We start from the raw sequence: 25902 nt of genomic DNA, 5'->3' as shown, positions 1-25902 counted from the left end.
TTTAAATTATCAAAGTATTATTCATTCATTCTGTCTGCGTTTTTTTTGTTTTCTCTATAATGTGAGGTTTGTCAAAACTATTCCTTAACCTGGGCTCTTTTTGCTTTTGTATGCTTCTTCCCATCTCCCTGTGTTTCTGTGTGTGTCTCTGTGTCTCTGATCTGCTCTAAATTGGTCTGTGAATCTGTTGCGCAAGTAATGAGCAAAACGCTCACCCTCACCCCTCCTTTTGCGCTGCTGTGTAAAGATCAACTTTGCTTTGTTTTATTCTGTGGCGATGTTGAAACGATGTCGTACGAGCATAATACAAAACTTCTAATACACACGGCACGCAAACAAACACACACACTAAGGATGATGGTGTATTGCATTTTTTTTTTGTTTTGTTTCGCTGTCTCTCTCTCTATAAACCTAACAAGGAAAACAATCGATGCTGCACATTTGCAGTGTTCGTGTGTGTGTTTGTGTGTTTGTGTGATTTTTTGTTTAAATCTGACCACCATAAAGTTTAACCCACTAGAAAATTACCTATCACTAAACATTCTAGCATTGCTACAACAAAACAAAAAAAAGACTAAAAAACAAACAAAAAATAAGGAAAACCAGCAACTAACACACTTTAAAACACCCACGTGATTAGTGTGGTGCTAGAGTGTGTGTGAGTGTTTATATAGGAAAAAAGGGTAGCTGGGAGGGAGGGGTAAGGTAAAGAGAAGCAAACATTATTTAGCTAAAACACGTTTCCTCTTCTCACCTCTCTCTCTCTCTCTCTCTCTCTCTCTCTCTCTCTCTCTCTCTCTCTCTCTCTCTCTCTCTCTCTCTCTCTCTCTCTCTCTCTCTCTCTCTGTCTCTTATTATTGTTACTGTTATTATTATACTATCTGTCTGTTTCGTCCTTCGTCCTCTTTTGCACCGTGCCTGACTACTTAACGAACTAAGTGTTTTGTATGCATACCTACATATATATATATTTGTATATATTAATGGTTTCTTTTCATCCTTTCGTAATCCTCCTTTAATTCCTCTCATTTCCGCTATCGCTGTTTGCCGGTGCCGCCGAACTGTGTGTTTAGCTTTCATTCATGTTTATGCACAGTAGGCGAGCGGCAGCGCCACGGACCGACCATATACATGTAAAAAAACAAAACCATAAGCGTGTGCTAATGCACTGCTGCACTTAACACACTTTAACACTACTCTATAATATACTTGTGTGTGTGTGTGTTTGCAATATCTTGCAGTATCTTGTAGATAGCAGTAATTGTTAGGTATAAATTATAAAACTTTTCTTCTTGTTTCATTTTGTTATGTTTTTTTTACAGCTATGCATCTTTACACGATCTTTACTTTGCTTCCTTTTTTCCATTTCACTTGTTTGATATGAAAGATCACCGAGCCTGGTCTGTATGTATGTGTGTGTGTTTGTGTGTGAGTGTTGGTTTTCATATTGCTACACGCTACTAATAATGCAGGCTTACTTTTACAAGAAAAGAATTTACAATTTCATTATTCCCTACACGCACTTGTGCCTTTTGTTTTAATAATTAACCTACAATATTGTTAATTGTCCTGCCTAACACGCACTGCTAAAAATGTATCCATGATTAGCGACCTCCCTCCCTCGCGTGCTCCTCGAGAGACAGAGGTCCACACATTTTATGTATTGTATATGCATTGTTTGTGTCTTTATATCTAGCCGTTGATAAAACTCCAAACACATCGTGATGTTTCTGTGTTAGCGATGAAACAGTACATGCATTACTTCTCATACACTAAACTGCTGACAGATCGGTGTGTGATCTATATTTGCACAATTATTATTACACTACTGCTGCTTATCACACACTTCAACACATACACACTCAATACACACATACACAGTTGTTTTTAGTATGAACCAAAAGTGGGCTCTCCTTTCTATCCCCTTATGGATCACTCTTTAAGGCTCGTTCGCTACTACGACTTTGGTCTGCTTTTCGCTCCATGCTACCCTTCTCACTCACTCACACACGCACTAATCGGTCAAAATTTACACTTGCTGTAGATAAAACTATTCGATACGTGTACGTGTTTTAATTGAATTACTTAATAAAACAATTTACATGATGTCTACTATCCCTTCCTGTATAAAAACAAACCGATTTTCTATCTTTGCTTTTCTGTTGGCTTCCGTTGGAAACTGAACACACCAGAAGTTGATCAGGGACAGAAAAGGGATGCTGCTGTACAATGCGTTTTGGTTGGCAGTAACTGAATAAAAGAGTAGATAACGCGGCCTACGCTGATGGAAGGTAGGTTGAAACCTCACCCAAGAGCTGCACCGCCGCCACTGATCCTTCATTCGCGTCGTTATGGCCTGTCGCTTGTCCTATTTGCTATTTTACACTTCTCGCGTGTGTGTGTGTTTGCATTGATTTGGTACTACTACACACCATTGTTCTAAACGTGCACCTCCTTCGGTGTAAGGAAGCTGCCGAATCGAATGCAGCGCTCTATAAACCAAGGGCAAACGGTTGAGATTCATATTGCTGCGTTCCATATATTCCTCATTATTAACCCTGCACGAACAGTCAAAGCCTACTTCACTGCGTTTCCTCTGCCATGTAAGTGCACTTTTCCTTGTTATTTACATTTTGTTGTTGGAAAACGATTCCTTTTTTATCGGAAAGCGTCTTTCTCCCTCTACTTTCACATCTTTCTCTTCTTTAGCTACCATTTCTCCCGTTACCAGACATATACGTGGTAAACAAAAAAAACAATTAATTTAAATCTAAATGATCGGATTTAAACAAAAATCATTCGTGACATACATTTTGAGATAGCAGAAGAGGGGGAAAAACCACAAAAGAGCTAAAGCTATAAGTAATGCAAACAAAACGAACGTATGTATATATGTACAAAATGATTCCACAAGTCGCGCAACGCAAAATGGTGAAGAAAAGAATCTACAAAAACCATATCACACCTTTTATAGTAAAGGAGGCGGCAGGTCAGTACCAGTATAAAACGTCAACCCTTTTCGTCCGTACCCGCGTGATCAGAGGCTGATATTTCAAAAATAAAAACGCTCCACCTCGCTGCACTGACTACTGTTTAGAGTGCGGTAATTTAAAATCATTCTCCTGGTGAGTGTACGATAGAGCTAAAGGCCATGCACATGTAGAATAAAATAAGAAACGGTTCCTTGCTCATGTCTCTCATTTACCTAAAACAAAGTGTATACTAAAAAACCATACTTTAACCAGTAGCGCAATACAACTGTACAGTGTGTGGGTGTGTGTGTGTGTTTGTGTGTGCAAAATTAAACCGTAATAAAGAGCAACCGTAACACAACGATAGGCTCATCCAGAAGCTTGCCCATCGATCCATCCATTCATCCATCTCCCTTCCCGCACATCCCTTTGTGTACAATCTTTTGGTAAAAAAGGTAATAAATAAATATCAATCACTGCAATCCCTTCACATACACGCGATCGCCTCACTAAAACCGGAGGGGCTCCACCGGGCATCCGCCGCACGTATATTATAACACCGGACCACTGTCGCCCGACCCGTACAGTATGCTCGCAAAGCCAAACGTTGGCCGTCGCCGTTGCGAAAGCGAATAGTCTTTCCGTTCCAGCTGCCGCAAGCGCTTCGGGCGCGGCTCGTCGACGCAGAGCTCGGGCCGGCGTTTGCGTATCTGGCCGAAGAGCTGCCGCTGCTGCCTGGTCACAAACGGTTTGCCCTCGCTTGCCGTGAATTGGGACCGCACGCCGCAATCGCTCTCGCTGAAACCGATAAACTGGACGCACTCCTCGTGCTCGAACCCGACGAAAACGTCCGACGGGTCGGTGCCAAGGAACAGCACGTCATCGTCGTCCGACGCGACCGAGAGCGAGCGCATCCCCGCCGTCAGCAATTGGTGGCTGCTAGCGAGGTGCAGGTTGGCAAATATCTCTTGCTTTACCAGCACCGGCGTGATCAGGTCGCTGAAGCACCACGGTTCTTTGGGTACATTGTGCCAGTTGGGGGGTGTCGATGTGGTGGTTGGTTGCAGCGTTTCTTGGTTGAATTCTTTCTCCTTTTTCACCCTCACTCCCGCCGGCGTTCGGTTTGGCGTGCGAGCGTTGACATTGCTAGCGTTGCTATTGTTATTACTACCACCACCACCACCACCACTACTACTTTTATCACTTTTCGCACTAGCAACAGGCAGGAGGAGAGCGGACGGTGACGGTTCTGCTGTTGGCCGTTCGTTTTCTTTGCTCTTGTTGCTACGAGCTGTACTGCTTCTGCTTCGGCTTTTCTCGCCAACTTGCCTACTACTACCTCTGCTACTACTACTACTACTGCTGTCCAGGGCTGGTACTACGTTCAGCGAATCGCCCAGTATCGCTTTGGTCGATTCGGAGAAATCTTCGCCGCCCATAATGTCCTCTTCCGGCCTGAAGGCGGTAATAAGCTGTGCCTCCTGCTTAACGATCACTTCGCTACCAGCTTGGGCGGACTTTTCCACCGTCGCCAGCGCTGCCAGCCCGTTCTCCTCCACCACCAATTCGTTATTGTTCTTTTCCGCTTCCGGCGGCTTACTGCTGCATATTGTCTGTTCCGGCACCGTTGCTTCCACTTCCGGCACCTTGTTTGCGACGTCGAAGCTCACCATCTCGGCGTCCTCCTGCTCCTCCTCCTCCTCCACGTCGGCAACTATTTCGTCCGCCGGTTTTTCCTCCTCCAAATCCTTCCCACTTTCCTTCGCTTCGCTGTCCTTATCACTTTCATGCTCCTGTAGCGTCACGCGTTCCACCGCCGGTGCAATGCTTTCCGCTTCCGCGGGCGATGGTTCCGTCGGCTCAGTCGACGGCACGCTTGTCTCCGGCAGCGCTGCACTACTGTGCTGCTGCTGCTCCTCCTGCTCCTGCCGTACGTTCGTCACTTCATCCTCGTCGTCGTCGAGCACGATCACTACGGAACCGTTCGACAAATGGCGCGCATCGCGCATCGGGCTGCCCGAGTGCGACAGGCTGCTCTTGCTGCTCTTGCTGCGCCCGATGCCGCTCGAGGTGCTCTCCTCCAGCGAGCTGCTGTACTGCGACTCAACCGATTTCGTCGTCGATACGGACAGGTCGGCCGCCACTTCCTCCTTCTGCTGCTGGTGATGGTGTGCGGTGGTTCGTTTACTGGCTTTACTGCTCGGCGAAGCGTTCCGGTGGTCAGGCACTGCGGTTGTTTTGGAGTTCGATTTTACCACCTGCCCACTGCTGCTACTACTACTCTCCGTGCGATTGTTGGACCGGTGGTGGTGTTGGTGCTGGGATGAGGAAACCGTCGCCGTTTGCGCTACCAGCGCAGCCGCACTCCTTTGCCGCCGTGCGCTTCCCTCGTTCTGCAACCGGAAGCCGCCCTGCTCCGCCAGCTTAAATGCGTCGTACGTGTTGCGCACGTTCGTCTGCAGCTGCTCGTACGGTAGCCGGGCCTGGCTCGGCAGGCCCCGGTTGTACGGTGCGAGCGAATGCTGCTGCCCTCGCCTTCCACCGCCGGACGATTCGCACAGCAGCCACTCGTGGCCGAGCAGCTCCTGCATGGTGATGCGCTGGTCCGGATTGACCGTCAGCAGCGAGCGCACCAAACTTTTCGCCCCTTCGCTCACACCCATCCAGATGCTCGAGCTGAGATCGAACGAACCACGCCGTATCTTGTCGGTGATGATTTCCATCTGCTTCGACGTCGAGGCAAGGTTGTCGTGACCGAAGAACTGGCGCGGCGTGAACGGTGCCTGCCCGCACAGCATCGTGTAGAGGATGACGCCGAGCGACCAGAGGTCGGTCGTTTCGAGCGAGTACGAGCTGTTGCCGGCCGTGCTCTTCTGTCCCGTGCTGCCGACGAGCACCTCGGGCGCCGCGTATCCGAGCGTACCGGCGGGCTGCGGTGCGTCGGTGCTGTCCAGCCGCTGGGCAAAGCCGAAATCGATCAGCCGCAGCTGGTCGGAGGACGACCGCTCGAGCATCACATTCTCCGGCTTCAGATCGCGATGGGCGTACCCTTGCCGGTGGATGTAGGCGACCGCATCGACCAGCTGGGAAAAGTAGCCCCGGACGCGCCCCTCGGTCAGCTGGTGCTGCTGCCGGTTGAGGTGCTGCAGCAGCTCGCCACCCTCCAGCAGCTCCAGCACGAGATAGATGTAGTTGGCGTCCTCCAGCAGCTCGACGAACCGCACCACGTGCGGGTGGCCCTGGCACTGGCGCAGCGCGTCCGCCTCGTGCCGCGCGAACGCGGCCGTGTGCGGATGGTTGAAGAGCACCTTGACGGCGAAGACACTGTTGCTGCGCAACCGCTGGCACTTGAGGCAGGTCGAGTAGGCGCCGGACCCGATGGACGGCGTGCTGGTCAGTTCGTACTTTCGGAAGAAGGGCGATTGCTGAAAGGGAACGCAAACGGTAGGCCGATTATGAAATGGAATTCTCTTTTTTTTTTTGGTAAAGAAACGACGAACAACCCTCCCTCTTACCTTGGACGCACTTCTCCTAATGTAACTCTCGAGCGGGCGCTTGTTGTGGATCGGGATGAACTTGTTCCGATCGGTGACGTTTTTGGTAAGGAGCTTCGGTGAAACGTAGGAATAACCTGATCGAAAACAGTTCACACAAAAGCACGTTAATTTCCGCTAGGGCTTGGGGGGAACCGGCAGCGCCCTACAATACCCACCTCTAAACAAACGATCTGCATTCTTTGGCGGTTCGCACGGCTTTTCCGTCACTTCCTGCTTGGTAAACTCCGAGCTGAAGTTGCGCGTGTCGCGATCGTTCTCCGCCAGCGGCGGGTACGGCGCCTCGATCTGCTTCCGCACCAGCCGGGACCAGTTGATCGACCGCAGGAACGGGTGCGACTTCAGCTCGGACGCATCGCCCTTGCCGCTGCCGAGCCGGCGCTTCGGATCCTTCACCAGCAGCCGGCGGATGAAGTCGGTCGCCTCGGGCGACAGGTTCTCCGGGATGATCGCTTCCGTTTCCGTGATGCGCCGGGCGATCTCGTTCTGGTCGGCGGTGAACGGGGACGCACCGGTGAGCAGCTCGAACGTTAGCACACCGACCGACCACCAGTCGACGGCAGAGTCGTGACCCTGCTGCGTCGGCTTCAGTATCTCGGGCGCCATATACTCGACCGTGCCGCAGAAGCTGTGCGCCCGCTCGTTCTCGTACACGAGCTCGCGCGAAAGCCCGAAGTCGGTCAGCACGATGTGCCCGTCCACGTCGACCAGAATGTTTTCCAGCTTAATATCACGATACACAATGCCCAGCTGTGACAGGAGGAGGAGGTTGGAACAGAGAGACAGAGAACGCAATTTTCGATTAGTATAAACAATCTTCCCGATCGCAACGGCAGGATTTACCTTATGCAGATGCTCGATGGCGACTATTATCTCGGCGATGTAGATCTGCACGGCCGGTTCGTCGAAATGCATTCGATTGCACAGCAGCGTAAACAGCTCGCCCCCGATCACGTAGTCCAAGATCAGGTACAGCTTGGAGTCGGTCTGGAAGGCGTAATGCATTGTGACCAGAAACGGAGCTTCCTGTATTGCTTCCAGCACCTGAGAAACGGCAAAAAAACGTAGCACATTAGTATCTTGTAGTGGATGTATTGGATGATTTAGCGCGTTCAACACCTACCTGTCGTTCCGTTCGCGTGTGTTCTGCTGTCTTTTTCTTCAAGCTTACGATGCCCTTCTTCAGCACTTTCATGGCGTAGATTTTGTCCTTATCTACGCCAGTTAGTTTTTGCACCAAGTACACCGTGCCGTAAGCTGCATAGAAGATAAAGGGGAGAGGATTACTATGTAGTAGAACGTCGGTGGGATATTGTTTGCCGGCGAGCGGCATAACTTACCTCCAGTTCCAAGAACTTTTAGCAGCTCGAAATCCTCCAAACTGACTTTGTCTCTGTCGTTTAGTTGCACTGCAATCGGAATAGAAAAAAGACGTATTTTGTTAGTGATGGATAAAGTTGGCAAAAATTCGTAGACGAGAACGACCCGAGATTCCGAAAATTTCGCAACCGACTCCGGAAGGTAGGACCGCACATCATTATTCGAAGTTGTTTGAAATCGTCCAGAATAGTCCAGAGTTGTTCGGAATCGTCCGGAGTCGTTCGGAGTCATCCGGAGTCAGAGTCTTCCGGAGTCGCCCAGAGTAGTTCAAAGTCGTCCGGAATCGCCAGGAGTCTTTCGAATTCTGAGTCGTCTGGAGTCGCCTGGAGTCGTCCAGAATCGTCCAGAGACGTCAAGAGTCGTCCAGAGTCGTCCAGAATCGTCCGGAGTCGTCCGGATTTGTCCAAAGTCAGAGTCTTCCGGAGTCGCCCAGATTAGTTCGGAGTCTTCCGGAATCGCCAGGAGTCTTTCGAATTCGGAGGCGTCTGGAGTCATCAAGAGTCGTCTGGAGTCGTCTGGAGTTGTCTGGAGTCGTCTGGAGTCGTCTGGAGTCGTCTGGAGTCGTCTGGAGTCGTCTGGAGTCGTCTGGAGTCGTCTGGAGTCGGCTGGAGTCGTCTGGAGTCGTCTGGAGTCGTTCAGAATCGTCCGGAGTCGTTTGGAGTCCGTTTGGAGTCCGTTTGGAGACGGTTGACTCCAACAGACTCCGATTTCGGTCGTGTTATCGTGTTTGTGTCTACTTCGTAATCCTGTCTAATACAGACATACTAAAAACCATTAGTACCACGACACCAGATGTTCATCAGTCAAATGTATTCAAAAAGTTCATCAAATAAAACCTCAAATTATGCCCAAATTCCGGTAAAACCTACGACTTGTTGTGCCCGTCAACCTGGCGCGATAAACAATAGGAGAACCCGCTGTAACAAGAACTGGCGCAGCATTCCACAAGAGCTTGCGGTGCCCAAATGTACACGGTAACTTTTCCAGCATACCAGGCGCTTTTTTATGTTGTTACCCTCGAGAATGGTGTCACGACACAGATCGATCCCACCCCACACCAGCAAAAGCACATTCCATCGGATGGATCCATCCTAAAAAAACGGTGGTACGGAGTGATTGGGTCCCAACAACCCGCACCACCATCGAGTTCTGCTCAAATCTCTCTTGTAGTACCCATCCGGTTGGCCATTTTTTGTGCGAAAAGGTGGGCTTCCATCCCCTTCCCCCTTCCAACATATCTCAACCAAAAGGCACCACAACCATGCAGGATGGGAGAACGACGTGAGATTCTTCATGTAGTTTTTACTACTCCCCTCCACTTGTCACTTGTGCTTTTTGTGGGTGTGGGTGTGAGTAATGGTGGAAGATGTTGATGATGATGTTGATGATGAAGTTGATGGGTGACAGTACGCGAGAAGAGCGCGGTATGATTTGATGACCTACTTCTTGCGTTTGCGTACGTTTGATGCCACTAACAGTGGTGTGCGTGTGTGTATGAGTGTATCCGTGTTTGCATTAGTAGTGAGCGGCAATGTAATTGTAATAGTAGGCAATGCTGTTGCGCTACCACCTCAGCAGCCGTGGCCATCTGTGAGCGAACACACAACACGCCGTGTATGAAAACATTGAGTGTCTCTCTCTCTCCCAGCGCTTGTAGAAACCGGCGGAACAAGCAACACAGCTATGATTTAAATCCAGCAAAAATGGGAAAGATGCTTCAATTACTGTTTGGTCGATTAATGGACGAGATGGAGAAAATGAATATATATTCCCTTCCCTATTTCATAGCATAATTGAAATGTTTTGCCCAAACATGAGAAGAGAGAGAAAGAGAGAAAAAGAAAATCCCCGTTAGACCAGTGAGTTACACTTCCGTTAGTCGGGTGTATGTTGGGGGAGGTGGTATTTCCGAAGGCCGCGCGGTAAGCATGAAATAACGGAACCGCACCATCACAAGCGCGCGCTCACGGTTTTCTGTTATGTTGCCACCTTCCCCATCGAAGCATCCCCCCCAGTACTGTTGGGAGGGTTGGAGAGTTGTACTACGAACTGCTGGCATGCGCTCAAAGACAGAGAGAGAGCGCGAGAGCGAGAATGTATAAGTGTGTATTTGTGCCCGTGTACAATAGTGTTAGCGAGCGGTGAAATCTATCTTTACATAACTGCATCTCTCTTTTCATACCAACAAACACATACACACACACACACATTCACACCACCGGTTTGCCCTTCTCCAGATACACACACAAACAGTAGGCCGGAATGTTGGGCCTACTACCACCCCGGCTCCCCGTTTGCTAGTGAGGCCGTATAGTGAGAGTGACGAAGCGCCGGCACATTTCACTGGACTTCTTGTTTCTCTTTCGCCGCGTAACGCAAAAGTGAATGAGTGAATGCAAACTTCCACTAAGAAAAAAATAAAGAGAGAGAGAGAGAGAGAAAAAGCAGGAGAGAGAGTGAGCTGCAGTAGCAGCATGTTTGCGTTTATGTTGGTTGCAAACAAACAAAATGTAACACCTGTAGCATTCGCGTACAAAGCACGGATGTACGTACACTATTTGGGCGCTACTATTTTCATGTGTTCATGTGTGCGTGTGAGTTATTAGGGAAATTTCCATCCAGTGCTGTGGAGTGCACAAAATTTCCATTACACATCACACACTTCAACGCTCTCAGTGCAAATCTTCAACGTCGTCTCGAATAAATACAAACATGTTTGTCCTCATCAATGACGTACGTTTGTCATTAAACGAAGCGTTACTGTGTAACGCAAACACGTTACATTGCTTCAGGCGTTAACACAAGCTTAGCACCCTACCACTAATCTACCTAAGTTGAAGCAGAATACAAAAGAAGGCTTTTTTGGTTTAATTTGCACACCTCGATGCGCGATTTCAAGCGGAAAAATGGCGCAGTGACATACGACGACGACCCTCCTCCTCTCTCATTGTGTTTTATCTATTACTATTATTTTTTGTATGTCGATTTTCATTCGTCCCCTTTGCGGCTTGCTGCCGTGCGATGTTGTTTACCATTTTGCTTTGCCCGTACTTCAAGGTTTGTTTTGCTGTTTTTTTGGTGTGTGCTTTCGGTCTCATTCACTCACTCTCTTTCTCTCTCTAGCTCTCATTTCCTTACCACAACAATGCTGCTGGTAAGGCTTTGAAATGAACAGAAACCAAAAACAAAACAAAAAAAGCTCAAAAATGTGTGCGATAAGCATAAGGCTACACATGCGGTGGCTCCGTGTATTGGATTAAGTTTTTTGTCTGCGTTTTTATAGTTTAACAAACATTCCTTCAAGGGCATAGAAACAGGGCTTATACATTTACAAGTTCTTTGTTTTTCATTATTTTTTTTAATAGAAGAAAAATAAATAAAATCGCTGTACTGTAAATGTCATTTCACAATTCTGCCCTAAATAAGCATCAGGTCAGCATCAGTGTGCATCAGGTGGAGACGAAATGTACTTTCATTTTCATACACAAACACCTTCACAAACACAAAACGCTGCAAAAAAACGGAAAGTGAAAGTAGCAGGGAAGTAAACGAAGACTATCGTTACCAAATGCAGCTCTCGCTGTGAACAGGAGTGAACACTATTGTGTAGCATGATAAATTTAGCTCATTTATGATCCAATTCAAATCACCGAAAACGTCTGGGGAGCGTACACTTACTTCACTCACAGTCGCCATTTTCTCACCACAAATTTTTCCACCAAAACACATTTTGGTTGATGTTAGAGGCACAAGAGACGAAAACGTTGACATGATTTGTTCTCCTGCATCTTCTCTCCCTGTTTGATTTATTGCAATATTGCGCAAATATTATCCCATTGCAGATGATTCCAAACCCGGCGTCGTGTAACCAATACACACACACATAGGCACACCAGAGAGAGAGAGAGAGAGAGATGCACCAACAACATATCAATGTGGAATTCATTTTTGTGCGCAATACTTCTGCATTCGATAAAAACTCATCTTGGCCCGCACAAAACAAGTCGCACACACTCATAGAGAAGAGCTGTGGCTATAAAAGTTTCGCTTATTCAATAAAATTTATGATAAATAAAACAAATAGTCACTTTCAAAATGATTAACCATAACCATTTCTATACTTCTAATGCAGTGTAGCGTAATAAAATCCCTAAAAAACAACTCAAAAAACATTCACCCCAAAACTTCCACTCCGAGTGCTGCGCATCCCCATTCATCATTAACACACACACACACACTACTACAAAATCGCCACCATGACGGACTTACAATGTAGTACACTAACCCAATCCACCCACCCTGTGTCTACTACTTGCAAACTCAGCTACAGCTACCAACCAACACACATAGGCGGAAACCCTTCTGCGCAAAACCCGCTTTACTCGTGCGCGCCGCCGCCCGCGTTTGGTGTACGCAGCATTGTGCGCACGAGCAACCAAGATTCACGACGGGTGCAATAATACAGTACACGCAGCAGCAGCAGCAGCAGCAGGCAAACAGTGCAGTGAGTGCCACACATACACATAGACAAAGACGGGCACAGAGACACTCGCGTAAAGGTATTTTTCCACGCAAACACCAACCACAATTGTGCAAAACAAATGCACAACACACATGCAGTTGTGTGCAGTGCAGTGCAGGCTTTAAGTAAAGAAAAACGGAACCAACACATTTGCACAACGTCAGAGAGGCAAAGGCAAAGAAAAGACGTTTAAGACGCGGAACAGAAATGGCTGGATTTTGAGTTGTTGGACGAAGAGTATTCTTCAATAGTCGGGAATACAAGAAGTTGTATCCCCAAAAATAGAGCAAAATGTTAGGAACAATTCATTTAACATCACTTTACGCTAAAATACATGCTCGCAAGACTTTGCGGTTTCCTTATCATGGGGGTCATATCAGTTTACATTGCGCTGTGATGCGGTTTGATGTGTCTCAATCACGCTCAGTATTTACACTTTACAGTAGCGACGATGATAGGAACAACTTTCCATCCATAATATCCATCTATAACATTAGAAGTTTGGCTCTAGCAGAAGGGCCTGCAAAGTTGATGTTTAAACATTTAATCTTTTCATTCAAATATTTAGACGTTTGATAGCTAAAAGAAAAGTCGTTCATATCAGCAACTATCTCCGAAATTGCGACCTCGTTTACACCGGCTGCTTCTTATCATTCAGATATACCACATAGCACCCGATTGCGAATCACAAACAAAAAACAAAATGTTCTCCCAGCGCCAAACGTCTGAGTAGCTAGCTTTCTTTGTTGTCTGCGCGCTTTTCTTCCGAACGAATGATTGCAGACAACCCCAACCCTTTTCCAAAACACCCAAGGACGACAGACAATTTAATCTCGTCCCCAAAAGTCGAGACACGGGGGGGTCGAGAACATAAACCATAAACAGCCACTACTAACACAACCTGCTCTATGATGCTGATGGTCATGGTTTTTCCAACAACAAAGACTGCATCATTGGGGACTCATCTCCTCCTCCTCATCCTCCTTCCAGTGTAATGCATTTTTACAGACCAACTGATGTTTGGGGGCGGAGAAGCGCCAGCAATCACGTCGCCAATCAATAGTGCCACACACCACACCACCACTAGCGGCATCCCCCCAGGGTTCTTTGAAATTCCTGACCTGGGGAACGACAGAAACGGGAAAACTTTGTGTGTGTGTGTGTGTGTGTGTGTGTGTGTGTGTGTGTGTGTGTGTGTGTGTGTGTGTGTGCGCGCGCGTCTTCAACCCTTCCCGGGCCCCAAGAATCCCAAACACCGCCGACGAGACGGGTTTTTACTTGCACGTACGTCGTACGTACAAGTCGCACAAGAAAAGAGGACCTTCACGAAGGTCGTCTGAAAAATGGTGTGCGCCAGAGAGAAAGTTTTTATCGTGGGACGTGGGGAAAAAGAAATGCTACCACCACAACAAATATGGGGAAATGTGGTGGAGAAGTATGATGAGAGTGGTGCCGTGTGTCCTTCCGAATCGGTTGAAGGTTTGCGTTTTTCTTTATAAAATTGGGGACATTTATTTATGCTTGCTAGCGCAAACCCCTAAACTTCGTTGGTATTTATGGTAGTAGTTCGAAGAGAAGGAGAGAAGGGTAGCTCTCAAACCGTTTTGAAAATGAAGTTTGACACGCAAAGAGAAAATACTTCTTAATTAGGGCAGGCATATGGGCGCATGTTGTTTGTGTCACTGTTTGCCTCCTCAGTCTCGTCTCAATTATAAGGCATTTTGTTGACTTTTTTTTAAAGAATATTTATAATTTGATCGAAATCAAATCTCAAATCTGTTGTTCTATTCTTCCATGTTTTTACTGACAGTTAACAAGCAGAATTACAGTTTTACAATGAATGGATAAGCTTGATAAAGAACTCTAACGAAAAAGTTTATCACATACACCACAAATAAGGAAGCATTTGTGGTTTTATAAGTAGGAACAGTAGGAAATTGTGGGTTTTCACCCAACACTTAATGATTCCCAGCACATGCAGCTGGCGCAGCTTGTAACGGTCACTGACCGACCGGCCATCGGTTTGACCAAACTATGTTTGGGTTTGCTCAGGGTCAAGGTACAGCGGCGCGAAGCACGGTCGCTGCGTTTCCGTTCGCCATTGATTGGGAATAGGTTAAACATACTAATAACGTACGACACATTGGTGCACGATAGACATTGCAGGGGGGCAAACTACAACTAAATATATTTGCGTCGTCCAGACTTCATTGACTGGAGAGTACCAGATGTCATACCCACAAACGCACGAAAGTGTAGTCTAATGAGCCAAAAATAGGGCCCCCAAAATTGAGGAACAGTTCTCGATTGTTGAACGGATGTGTGTTATCTCAAAACGAAAAAAATAATTTTGAGAAATTGTTCATTTCACAAGGAAATTAGAAGGACAACGTTCATACAACAGTTAATTATAAACACCAAAAACAAAACGGTTTTCTCTTCGTCCATTCAATCACATAAGCTCATACTTGCACGTTGCATCCGTTGCAACAGTAAAACATGAACAACTTTGAAGCGAAAATTTAGCGACCAATGCAACTCGGACTTCTGCTAACAGCACAGAAGTAAGAGAACAGTTGCCTGCACGTTTGTCCATACATTGCCCACTGCCCACCATACCATACCATCGAAACAAATGTACGTTCCGGGGAAGTCGTGTTGACCTTTGGCCGACAAGCCGCCGGGGAGGGGTTGACAAAAATAACCTTACGACGAGAGCGGACGCCACGTGTGGGCCTTGGCAAGCGCACAAATACTGGAACATAACCTGGAACAGGGTAAAAAAAATACAACAACCTTTCTGTGCACAAACAAAACTGCAAAAAATGTAAAACAACAAACAAAATAACAAAACGTCCAGAGGAAAGCAGCCTACAGGCAATGGAACGAAGAAATGCAGCAAGCATGCAGCTCCATAGACGGAGAAAGAGAGAGAGAGAAAGAGAGACAGCAAGTATAGCAAACTGTATCCCATCATCATTACTCTATTCCTAAAAGATCATCAACCAACAAGCTACCAAGTTGAAGAACCCATCAAAGTAAGTCATGGGAAAACCCGCAAACAAACTCAGTCAAAGTGCGACCCGGAAATTGTAGATGGATTGTAATGGGGGGGCACCAAGTCACAGTGAACATAACTGTTTTACTTTTCTTCTAAGCACAGCCTGCTGCTGCGGTTGTGCACTTTCATTCTCAGAGGGGGGATCAGATTGATGTTTCTTCTTTTACATACACACTCTCTCTCTCTTGTACACGCTTTCCTACAGCTGAGGGATTGGGGAAGAAAAATAAAAAAACCAAAACAAGCACAGTCACTTGCTGACAGATGTATGTGTATGTTGTGGGTACGTCCCTATAGGCACAGCAACTGTGTGCAGTGGAGAAAAGCAAACGTTTGTGTCCACCACCCCACCAGAAGATCGGAAGATTGTGGGTAACATTCCCCCGATAGATGATGGTTGTTGTTTGTTTGTCTTCTTCTTCCCCATATTTCTGTCCCCCACCACGATAGTTAATGCGGTTTTTTGTTGTTTTCATTTGTGATGGATGCTGAGTGATGTTGAGTTACCGCACCAAACCAAATGGGGCGCAAAAGACCCATCATAACACACTCATTTTGTCCCGTTTTTTTAGCTATCTTCTACATTATTATCGTACCGGGGCATCAGGGTGCCTCCATCGGAATTTAATAATCAGTTTTATTCTTTACGATTTTTATAAGCTTAATCTAAAAAAAAACATCTTCAAAAGATTATAATCGATGTGTCTGAGTTCAATGCGCACTGTTCCGTTTGATTGAGAGTCTTTGATCAGATTGAAATTAAACATCACCAGTCAGGACCGTTTCCATGGTGCTGTTGGCAGGCGTGTGTAGCTTAAGAATATGCGCCGGCTCCGTACTAGCCTCAAATCTCGTCTGAACTCAAAAGAAGTATCGGGATTGACAAATAATTCTACAATACTAGATATTTAAGAGGACATAATCTGTCAGCAGACTTAACAAAGAGTTTTACTATTGAAAATATCGTTTGTAAAATTTACTACATTTAGTTTCATTCATGTACAGCTTTATATTTTTGTGATGTCCCTAACGAAATCATACAGCTCCCCAACATATTCACACACACACAACAAACAAGCACAAACCCCCTCTCAACACTTGCAAAAAAGGTGGTATGGTTTCATTTCGGTTCTGCGTTCCGAGCGCGCGGCTCTATTCGCGAAAGGAAAACGAGGTCAAAGTCAGTTTTTAATGCGCCAAGCCAAGGTAAACCTTAACGTATCCAACGTATGTGTGTGTGTGTGTGTGTATGTACGTGGCAAAGAGGGTAGAACAGCGAACAAGGCGGTCGTTTCATCAGCATACACCTCTCCGCCCCAATGCGCCTTCTCTCAACACACACATTGCTGACAAGTTGGATTTTTGAATGTTTTACCCCACCGTTTCCCTATTTTCATCCAATGAGTGACATACCGACGCAACGTATAGAAAGTGCTCCAATTGCGATGAATCACATCTTTTAAAATGAAGAAACTTCGTATTAAAAAATACAAAGATCGGGAAAGTATGCATGCTCAGGCGTACACAATTGATTCTAGCTGCTACTCAGGCTTACCTTTTGTGTTGATGGCCGATATTTTGATCATCTCCAGCTCGTCGATGTCGGCCTGCGTCTGCGTCACCGGACTGTCCTGCCGCTTGGACGCATCGGTACCGTTCTGTTGCTGCTGCTGCTGCTGCTCCTTATGTCTGGCGTGCTGAAGTTGCCGCTTCTCGTCATGCTCGTCCACATCGATCACCTCGTCCTGGATGATAACGTCATCATCATCGTCCTCCTCCTCCTCCTCCTCATCCTCCTCCACCGCCTGATGCTGACCATCCTCCTCCTCCTCCTCCTCATCTTCCACATCTTCTGCCTCCTCATCGTACTCCTGATCCTGCTCTTCGTACTCCTGATCCTGCTCCTCGTCCACCTCTTCCTGCTCCTCGTCCTCCAGATACTGCTGCTGTTCGTGTTCGTCGCCATCGGCCGCCTCCTCGTACTCCTCCTCCTCATCGCCCTGCATGCCACCCTCGAGCTCCTCCTGCCCCTCGTATTCGTTGTCCTCCTCCTCCCCTTCCAGGGCTTGCCCGGCACCGTCCTCCTCCTCCTCCTCCTCATCTTCCTCGTCATCCTCTTCTCCGTGCACCGAGGACGAGGTAGTATCGCATGCGCCCGCCACCGCTCGGCCGCCCTTCCTCTGGCGCCGTGACCAGCGCACCGAGGTTGAATTGACCACCGTCTGCATCTCCTCTTCATCATCCCCTTCCTCCTCGTCCTCCTCCTCATCCAACCGGATACCGTCGAGGGCTTCCAGGTAGCGATCCTCCTCCTCGTCCTGCTGTTCATCAACGCGCCGCTGCTGCTGCTCGTCATCGTCCTCGCCGCTCGTACCGTCCGAGTCGATGATCATGTGCGCTTCGCGGGCCTGCCGGTAGCCGGCGAGCTGCCGCTGCTGTCGCTGCCGCTTGCCCTGCTGCTGCATCCCGATGGTGGCGTCCGCCACCACATGCTCGATCAGCGTTGCGGGCGGGATCGATTCGGACAGCCCCTTGCGCATACCGTACCCGGACAGCAGCGAGGACATGGTGCTTTCGGCCGCCCGCTGATACAGCTCTTCGATGCGGCGCGATGCAGCCATCCTGCCACCACCACCAGTCGCTGCCTGGGCTGCCTTCCGGCGGGAACAACCCGCGCCACTGCTGCTCGGTTCCTCTGCGTACAGACGGATCTCGTGGGCGCGTGTTGCCGCTACCCGGCCACGGCTGATGCTGATGCCAGGATTGATCGCGGTCACACCTCCTCCTCCTCCACCGCCTACCCCTGCTCCGGCACGGGTACGATTGTTACGTCGCATAGCTGTGGTTGTTGCTGTTGTTGTTGCTGTTGTTGCTGAATGTTGTTCGGAGAGTGTTTTGCACCTCTATCAACACCAGTGCTGACTCGATTGTTCAAACTTCAAACACACACACACTTTTTGTTCCGTTTAGGGGGCTCTCTTCGCTCACTCAACACATACACACACACAGACGCACTCGAGGCACGTTTCCAATTATCCTCACAATGAAAACAACCGAAGGGAGAACAGCCACCCGCGCGCGCGCCCCGGCACCGTAACAAAGCGAAACAAACGAAGAAAAAAAATCCCTCCCAGGGGGCGGGGTGGCGCCTCGCACGATACCGCACCACGGGTTTGTCACGGGTGGTGAATTGTTTTCGTTTCTCTTATCACACCAGCCCACGGTGCGCACGGTGCAGGCATTTTATTTTCTTTCCCACCAAAAAAAAAAAGGCAAAAGGGGCTCCCCGTGAGGCTTGCTCCTTCTAGCAGAACAGAATCTCGGAGCTTGAAACCGTCGAAACGACACTTCTTCACACACAGCACACTTTTTTGACGTTGTTTCGTTGTTGCTTCTTGTTCTTCGCACACACGCACACGCTTCTAAGCAAGGATGCCGCCGGAATTAAGTGGGGGAAATAAAAACATACACTTTTGCTTTGATCTTCTTCCTCTTTTTGTACGGGGATGCGCGTGTTGTGTTGCAGCACTTCTTCACTTTACTGAACTGTGTGGGAAAATGAGAAACGATGGAAGAAAGAAAATGAAAAACCTTAAAACATGAACACCGCCACACTAGCAAACACACACACACACAAACCGGATGCAAATCAATAACGCAATCGATTAGATACACATACACTCAGGGGAACCAACGCCAGCAACGGCAAGCCCTAACCGCACATCCTCGCACACTGTGTGTGTCTCAGCTGTTTGTCACACTCGCGCAACACTGTTGGCATCCTTGTTTCGATGCGCTGTTGACGGGTGGAAAAATACGAATGGCTGTGTGCTGCTCACTAGCGACACCACACAAGTCACACAACGGTATACACTCACACACACGCACACAGCGTGCAGTCGGACTCGACTGTAAACGCAGTGGAGAAGCGCATATACATGCACACCAGCGTGTTACTTTACTGTCAACTGTCGACTCACACACACGCATACACTTGCAGGCACGCTCTCTGTCTCCGCCCGTACACACAGCTCGCAACTTCTTGGAGATGCTATGTGTGCTTGTGTGTGTGTGTGTGTCTGTTCGAATCGTAATGTGAGAAACGCATACACACACACACCCTTTACAAGATGCACCACACTACACCAGCGAGAAGTTACAAATGCAATTATGAAGAACAAATCTGTTTCCACTGAAAATCACACCACGTAGAGGGCCATCCATTTTCATCTGTCTCCGTTTCTTTACACACACACACACTCCCCTTCCGATTTGATAGCGCGCTTGAAGTGTTTTGCGGTGTGTTTATGGTAGTTTTTTCCCCCAATCCACACAAACTTACTCTCTCCCCCCCGTGTGTACGCTGGGAAGGTGCGCGCAACTACTCACACACCGCCAGTGACCGCCGACATTCGCGACAACTGCACAACGCTCGCCACAGGGCAAACACATTCACGGGGACACACGGCAAGCGAGAAGCTATAGCGAGACGGCCAAATAACGAAAAGGGCACAACACAGCACTCCGTGTAGAAACCCACAGTCGATCTCTCGCGCGCGCCTCAGCTTACTATGGTGCGAGTGTGCTGTGTGTGTGTGTGCGTTGCCTGTGGCGCCGCTAATCAAAACCTTCGTCCCCGTGCGATGGTATGGGTAAGCGAAAGCGTGTGCACGTTCCATCTCTTTCTCGCACGATCTCACACTCTCTCTCTCTCGCGCGCGCACTCCATCTCTATCCGGTTTGCTCCCATTTCGGGTGCGATTTTGAAGCGATTATTGGTCGCACTTGATTTCAACACCCAGCTAAATAAAATTACTAAAAAAAAAAACAAACGAACGGAGACGAAATGTGACAACCGTTCGCTGTATTTTTTGTGCAAACTCCGAATTATTTTTGAACATTAAAAGCAACCATCTTACAATTGTGGGGGGGAAGACTACACGTTCTCCCCGTGACACGTACGTATATTTATTGTACGCGGCGCAGCGGACACACACACACACACACACACAAGCGTGCCCGAGCGCGAACGAGAGATGGAAAACAGTATAGCCAACCGAAAGGGAGAAAATCCTCCCTTCTGGGGTGATGTGCGGCGATCTCTTGCGGGGTTTTGCTGCTCGCGAGACGACCGTGTATGTGTCCGTCCCCCTTTTTAGCGCGGCCCAATGCACCGATTTCGATATCCAAGGGAAGTAAAGAAATTGTGCGCGCGCGTGTGTGTATGTGTGTGAGAGAAAAGATATCTTTCTTATGCTACCACACAAATGATCACCGAGGGAAATGCAGATCACTTTTTTGGGGTGTTCTGCCATGCAAACGAAAATGAAGTAAAAAATGTATGTCGCTTCAACACAACTATACTGGAATATTCGTGTACTTGGAAAAACGTTGCTGTACTATTGTACAATGCAGTTCTTTTTTCCGTTCTAAGAAGACAAGCCAGTCAAAGGAGTACAATAAAATAATGTAAAAGTATAAAAATAGCCCCTCACTGTGTGTGTGTATTGCAAACCTCGCTTGTGAAAGGTTTCCTTTTTGTTGTCTCGTGACAATGTGGAAATTGGCCGCACTAAAACACACACACAGCCTGCTACTGTTCTCCTTCACACCTTCACTACCATTGCAGGGAATAATAGAAAAATCAATCCGCACGACAATCCAAGAAAGCAAAGAAGTTCTGCCAGTTTTTGCTGGAATGTAAGTTTCCTTTCGACGGGAGCGAAGCTTTACTTTCCGCAGCAGCAACACGGCCCCACGGTGTGTCCTTAGCGCTGCTAATACACAACACAGCCACACACAGCACACGGCACAAGAAAAGCCCAATTCTCGTTGATAAATTCTTACGCACCACCATTGGGCGGCACACACACAAACACACTCACATTCACACACGGTACAATTTCCTGCATACATAAACAAACACAGAAAGTCACACAACAGAACGGGGCAGCAGCAAATCCAAAACCCGGGGGGGAAGAAAAAGAAAGTTCGCACTTCTTTTCTGCGGTTGCTAGGTCGATGAAGGATTTTCAATCATGGCGTAGAGCGTGAGTGAGTGTGTGTGTGCTGCTGCTGCTTTACCTGCCCTCTGAAAACACAACACACAGCAACACAGCAGAAAACAACACACAAGAGACGGGGGGCTCTTAACACCACAACTCTTTACCTCTCTCGCACTGTGTCGCACACCGCGAGTTACTTTTTTCTTTTCTTTTCTTGTCTTGCACGATTTACACTGGTGGTGTGTATAGAAATCCGATTTGCGATTAGCTTCCTTGAAATATGTTGGAAACGCTAGCGCTTCTGATATATGCACCGTCCGATTTTCACGCTTCCACACACGTCCGTTCGCGCTCACGCACTTACGTACACAAGCGCACACGCGAAACAGTTCTGCCAAAGAAAATCGGCTGCCCGTTCACCCGCTGACTGTTCGCGACCGCACAGTGGTCGGCTCGCGGTCGAAATCTGCCGACGGGAAGTAAAATTTGGAGTGACTAATTTTTTAGCTTATGTTTTATGTTAATATTGCAGATGAAACTGTCCTATTTTTGTAAAATTTCAATATTAAATTTGGCATAGAAATGACATGGAATTTGTGGGCGCTGCCGAAACGCTCGTTAACATGCTACAGGGCAGAGTTCAGGTGGTAGTCTACTAGGTGGACTAACGAGACTAGGCGGACTAACTAGACTAGGCGGACATTTTTGTTTATATTTTGAATTTACTATGTTTTCCATACATAACTTAAAGACATGCTTCTGTCTAACTTCCAAGTGATTCTATTCGATCTTGCACGAACCATCTCGTTTGTTATACAGGTGCCAGAAGAGCCCGATCCATGTACATATTCCCCTATGCCAGCGATCGGCAAAGTTTGCCAATCACTACCTTATGCCAAACAGAGAGAACAACACATCAACAAATGTCCCCTGGGTCAAAGTGCTAGAACGTTGCTTGTTTGTCATAATTTGGTTGATTTCGTTGAAATTTTGCCGGAAGAATTTGTTTCCTGTCTGGCGTCTAGACGAGTAGAGCATTCACAGCATTGTTGAGAGCAGGTTTTAAGTTTATCGTAGCACAGTTGCACAGAGCTTGTTGACATTCCTAGTAACGATCTAGGCATTAGAAATCAGACCGTTGCCAGGCTCACAGATCAAAGCAATCGTTTGGCACGGAAAATAAGCGTAGAATGCAAAGGATTCGAAATGTTGCGAAAGCTACTTCGCCGTATATTTTGTCCGTGTTCGCGAAAGCCATCAAAGGAAAGTGAAGAGCACGAGACACCGGAAAAGGCGACCGTTCAAGTGCTCGTTGTAGGAACATCGACGGTTGATGGAAAGAAACGACCTGTTTCAAGGTATGCTGACTGAAAGAAGCAATACTGTTTTGCCATTTCTTACCATACAAGTGATTTGTATACTGTTTCATGAAACGTTCCAGAAATATCGACATACCGGCACCGCGCTGGAGCATTGTTGGGTCTCACACTGAGCGGGAGATGAAGATGCTTACTTCCAGAACATTGCATGAAATAGAAACCAAAGGTATCTTTTTTGTGACTAATGGGATACTTTCGATTCACAACACTTATCATCCTTCCATCGGGTATGATTGCAGCTGTTACGAGGAAGAACAAATCTCGCCGACGTGCGTACGAACCGGGCGATGTAGGAGGAATGCGAATGGTACAAGTGCAGCCACCCCAATCAAACAAGAACGCGACCAACAATGCGTCTACTACCATCACCCCGAAGGACGACCATCATACGTGGGACGATCACAGCGCCAACGATAATGTGGGGCTCGACAAACTGGAGGGCATTCCATAAACTGCAATGTTTTTATCTTAGCCATTTTCCATCTTATCAGTTCCTTTGCATTTAAAAACATCAACTTAAAACACCAAGAGCGTTTTTAAATCGTTTGTAAATCGACATACGAAAGCAGGTTTCCAAAATGGGGGTTCGCTTGAACGACGATTTTGAATTTCCACCTCCGAAGCTGTCAACGGGTAGCTGTCAAAACACAATCAACCCGAACTGTCACCGTAAGAGGCGCGCTGTCACAACAAACCCTCCGAATAATAAACAACAAAACACGTGCGTGCGGTGTGTGGTTTCCTCCCTGGCTGCATGTAGGAATTTGCACTAAAACACGTAAAAAAATGGTCACAGATAAAGCGGACGGGGCGTGCCAGCTGCACGATGTGAGGTTTTATAACTTACTGCCCCGTGCCATCGTTTGCTCATCGTTCGGACAGTCGTCTCGGAAGCTAGCACTGGCCAGGTAAGCACCGCATGGTAACCATCCCCCTCCCCGTCCAACGCGGCCTAAACTTATCGAAACACGGGTGCATTTTCGCTCGAACAGGGACGATGGCACGATCGAGGTGTGGAACATGGCGTACGCGCCCTTTCTGGAGAAAACGATCCCCGGCGGCGAGGGTGTCTCGATCGAGGGGCTGGCCTGGGCCGGCCAGCGTCTGTTCAGCGTCAGCCTCGCCGGCACGCTGATCGAGTGGGATCTGAGCAAGATACCGTGCGTGAAGCAGTCGATCCTGGTGACGGGCAATGCGGCCTGGTGCGTCGACGTCAGCAAGGACGAGCGGCTGCTGGCGGTCGGCACCGAGGGCGGCTACATCAACGTGTACCGGCTGGACAACGAGGAGCTGGCGTACGAGCGAATCCTGGACAAGCAGGAGGGCCGCATCGTGTGCTGCAACTTTGACTGGACGGGCAACTTCCTCGTGACCGGGTCGACCGATGCCGTGCGCGTGTGGGACGTGCGCAATGGTCACGCCGTGCACAAGATGACGACCGGCCGCGCCCACAACAAGCAGGAAACGACGGTATGGGCGGTGCTGGTGCTGAAGGACTTCACCATCCTGTCGGCCGATTCGCGCGGCAAGCTGGTCGTGTACGACGGGCAGATGGGCACGGTGCTGGAGCAGCACCTGGTCTCGACCGCCGATCTGCTCTGCCTGGCGCTGAACGAGGAGAAGAACATCGTGTTCGTGGGCGGCGTGGAACCAATCATACGCGTGTTCGACCGGGCGGACAGCGGTGGCAGCGTGCGGACGGATAAACTGTTCGTCCGATCGCACAACCGGCGCGGCCACACGCACGACATCAAAACGTTGGCCACCTACGGGCGGTACCTGTTCTCCGGCGGCATCGATGGGTCGCTGCTCGTCACGTCCTCGCCACCGTTCACGCTCGATACGCACTTTCCGCTGCTGCCGGGGCCGGCCTCCATGGTGGCGGCCGACAGCCGGTTGGTGCTGCTGAAGTACGTCAACTATCTGGAGGTGTGGACGCTCGGGCCGGCCAACGCACCGGCGCCGGCCCTCGGCGGCAACAAGGTGCTGCAGATACGCAGCAAAAACGACGACCAAATACTGGCCGCGGCAATTGCACCGAACGGTCGCTGGATAGTGTACTCGACCGAGCACATTGTCCGGTTGCTGCGGTACGACTACAACCGCAAGGAACCGGTCAATTCGCGCCTGGTGCGGGTACGCAACACGCCCGAACATTTCGCCGTCTGCTATCGGGCGCAGTTTACGGCCGACTCCAAGGGCCTGTTCCTGTACGATCGTACCGGCGGCGGTACGATCAACTTCTTCAGCTGTGCCGCCGCCGACGACAGTGAAGAGTGGGACCACAAGCAATCGATCGATGCCGGCCGGTGGCTGTCCGAGATGGTCACCCTGTCAGCCGTGTCCCAGTGCAGCCGGTACCTGGTGTGTGCCGATCTGGCCAGCTCGATCGTCGTGTTCGAGCGGACGGCTGCCAAGTGGAAGCGTTCGATTTCGCTGCCCCGCTACAAGCTACCACCGACGGCACTGGCCCTCCAGCCGGGCAGGACGCGGGTAGCGGTGGCCTTCTCCGACCACAAGCTGTTTGTGTACGATTTCGACCAGTTTGCGTTCGTGTTTTCGACGTACCTGCGGTTGCCGGCCGGCACAGACCCGAACCATCCGATCAGTGGGATTGCGTTCGATCCACGCCACGAATCGGCCATGGTGCTGCAGAACGGTTCGAAGATAGTGACACTTCGCTTCGGGCCGGACATTGAGGAGGAGGTGCTGCAGCAGGAGGAAACCAGTCGGGCCAAGAAATGGCGCCCGGTCGCGAACGGCAGCGAGCAGCAGGACGGCGAGGGTAGTCTAACGAAGTGCAAGCTGCGCATGGTACGCGACGCACCGCGGCTGGTATCGATCGAGTGGCTGGGCGAGAGCGAGCTGGTAGCGATCCAGGCCAATGCGCTCTCGATGGTCGAACATTTGCCGGCTGCGTTCCGCATCAAGCGGTACGGCAAGACGTAAATATGTACGCGTGTACGGAACTGGGGGGGAAAACAAGCATTACAATAAAACCTCTTCTACATTAAATCGATCGTTTTTTT

At 48.7% G+C, this 25902-nt stretch overlaps 3 protein-coding genes across 7 annotated transcripts; 2 read left to right on the top strand and 1 right to left on the bottom strand.

Annotated features, from left to right (window-relative positions):
- On the bottom strand, positions 1-21897 carry LOC120948500 (uncharacterized). Of its 5 annotated transcripts, none has more exons than XM_040364900.2 (8): positions 21659-21897; positions 17045-19035; positions 7867-7935; positions 7650-7783; positions 7370-7570; positions 6685-7276; positions 6488-6603; positions 1-6397 (listed from the first exon to the last, which is right to left on the bottom strand). In XM_040364900.2, the coding sequence occupies exons 2-8, from the start codon at positions 18324-18326 to the stop codon at positions 3524-3526; spliced, it is 5268 nt and encodes a 1755-aa protein (XP_040220834.2). In that variant the 5' UTR covers positions 18327-19035; positions 21659-21897; the 3' UTR covers positions 1-3523. The 5 variants fall into 5 exon arrangements, with proteins under 5 accessions (XP_040220834.2, XP_040220836.2, XP_049462846.1 ...); XM_040364902.2 differs by having other exon boundaries at positions 21809-21887; XM_049606889.1 differs by lacking the exon at positions 21659-21897 and adding an exon at positions 21574-21644.
- Positions 21898-22641: 744 nt separating this feature from the next.
- LOC120947919 (uncharacterized) lies at positions 22642-23465 on the top strand. Its single transcript, XM_049606922.1, has 2 exons — positions 22642-23039; positions 23113-23465. Exons 1-2 carry the CDS (start codon positions 22922-22924, stop codon positions 23322-23324), a joined length of 330 nt encoding a protein of 109 aa, XP_049462879.1. The 5' UTR covers positions 22642-22921; the 3' UTR covers positions 23325-23465.
- A 93-nt stretch (positions 23466-23558) lies between these two features.
- LOC120947917 (U3 small nucleolar RNA-associated protein 4 homolog) lies at positions 23559-25888 on the top strand. The gene is made up of 2 exons (XM_040363744.2): positions 23559-23781; positions 23866-25888. The coding sequence occupies exons 1-2, from the start codon at positions 23660-23662 to the stop codon at positions 25820-25822; spliced, it is 2079 nt and encodes a 692-aa protein (XP_040219678.2). The 5' UTR covers positions 23559-23659; the 3' UTR covers positions 25823-25888.
- The last annotated feature ends 14 nt before the right edge of the window (positions 25889-25902 follow it).

This window comes from Anopheles coluzzii, chromosome 2 (genome assembly GCF_943734685.1).
Source record: "Anopheles coluzzii chromosome 2, AcolN3, whole genome shotgun sequence".
Classification (NCBI taxonomy): Eukaryota; Metazoa; Arthropoda; class Insecta; order Diptera; family Culicidae; genus Anopheles; species Anopheles coluzzii.
Note: the sequence above shows the minus strand (reverse complement) of the source record. Positions and strands in the feature narration are given on the sequence as shown.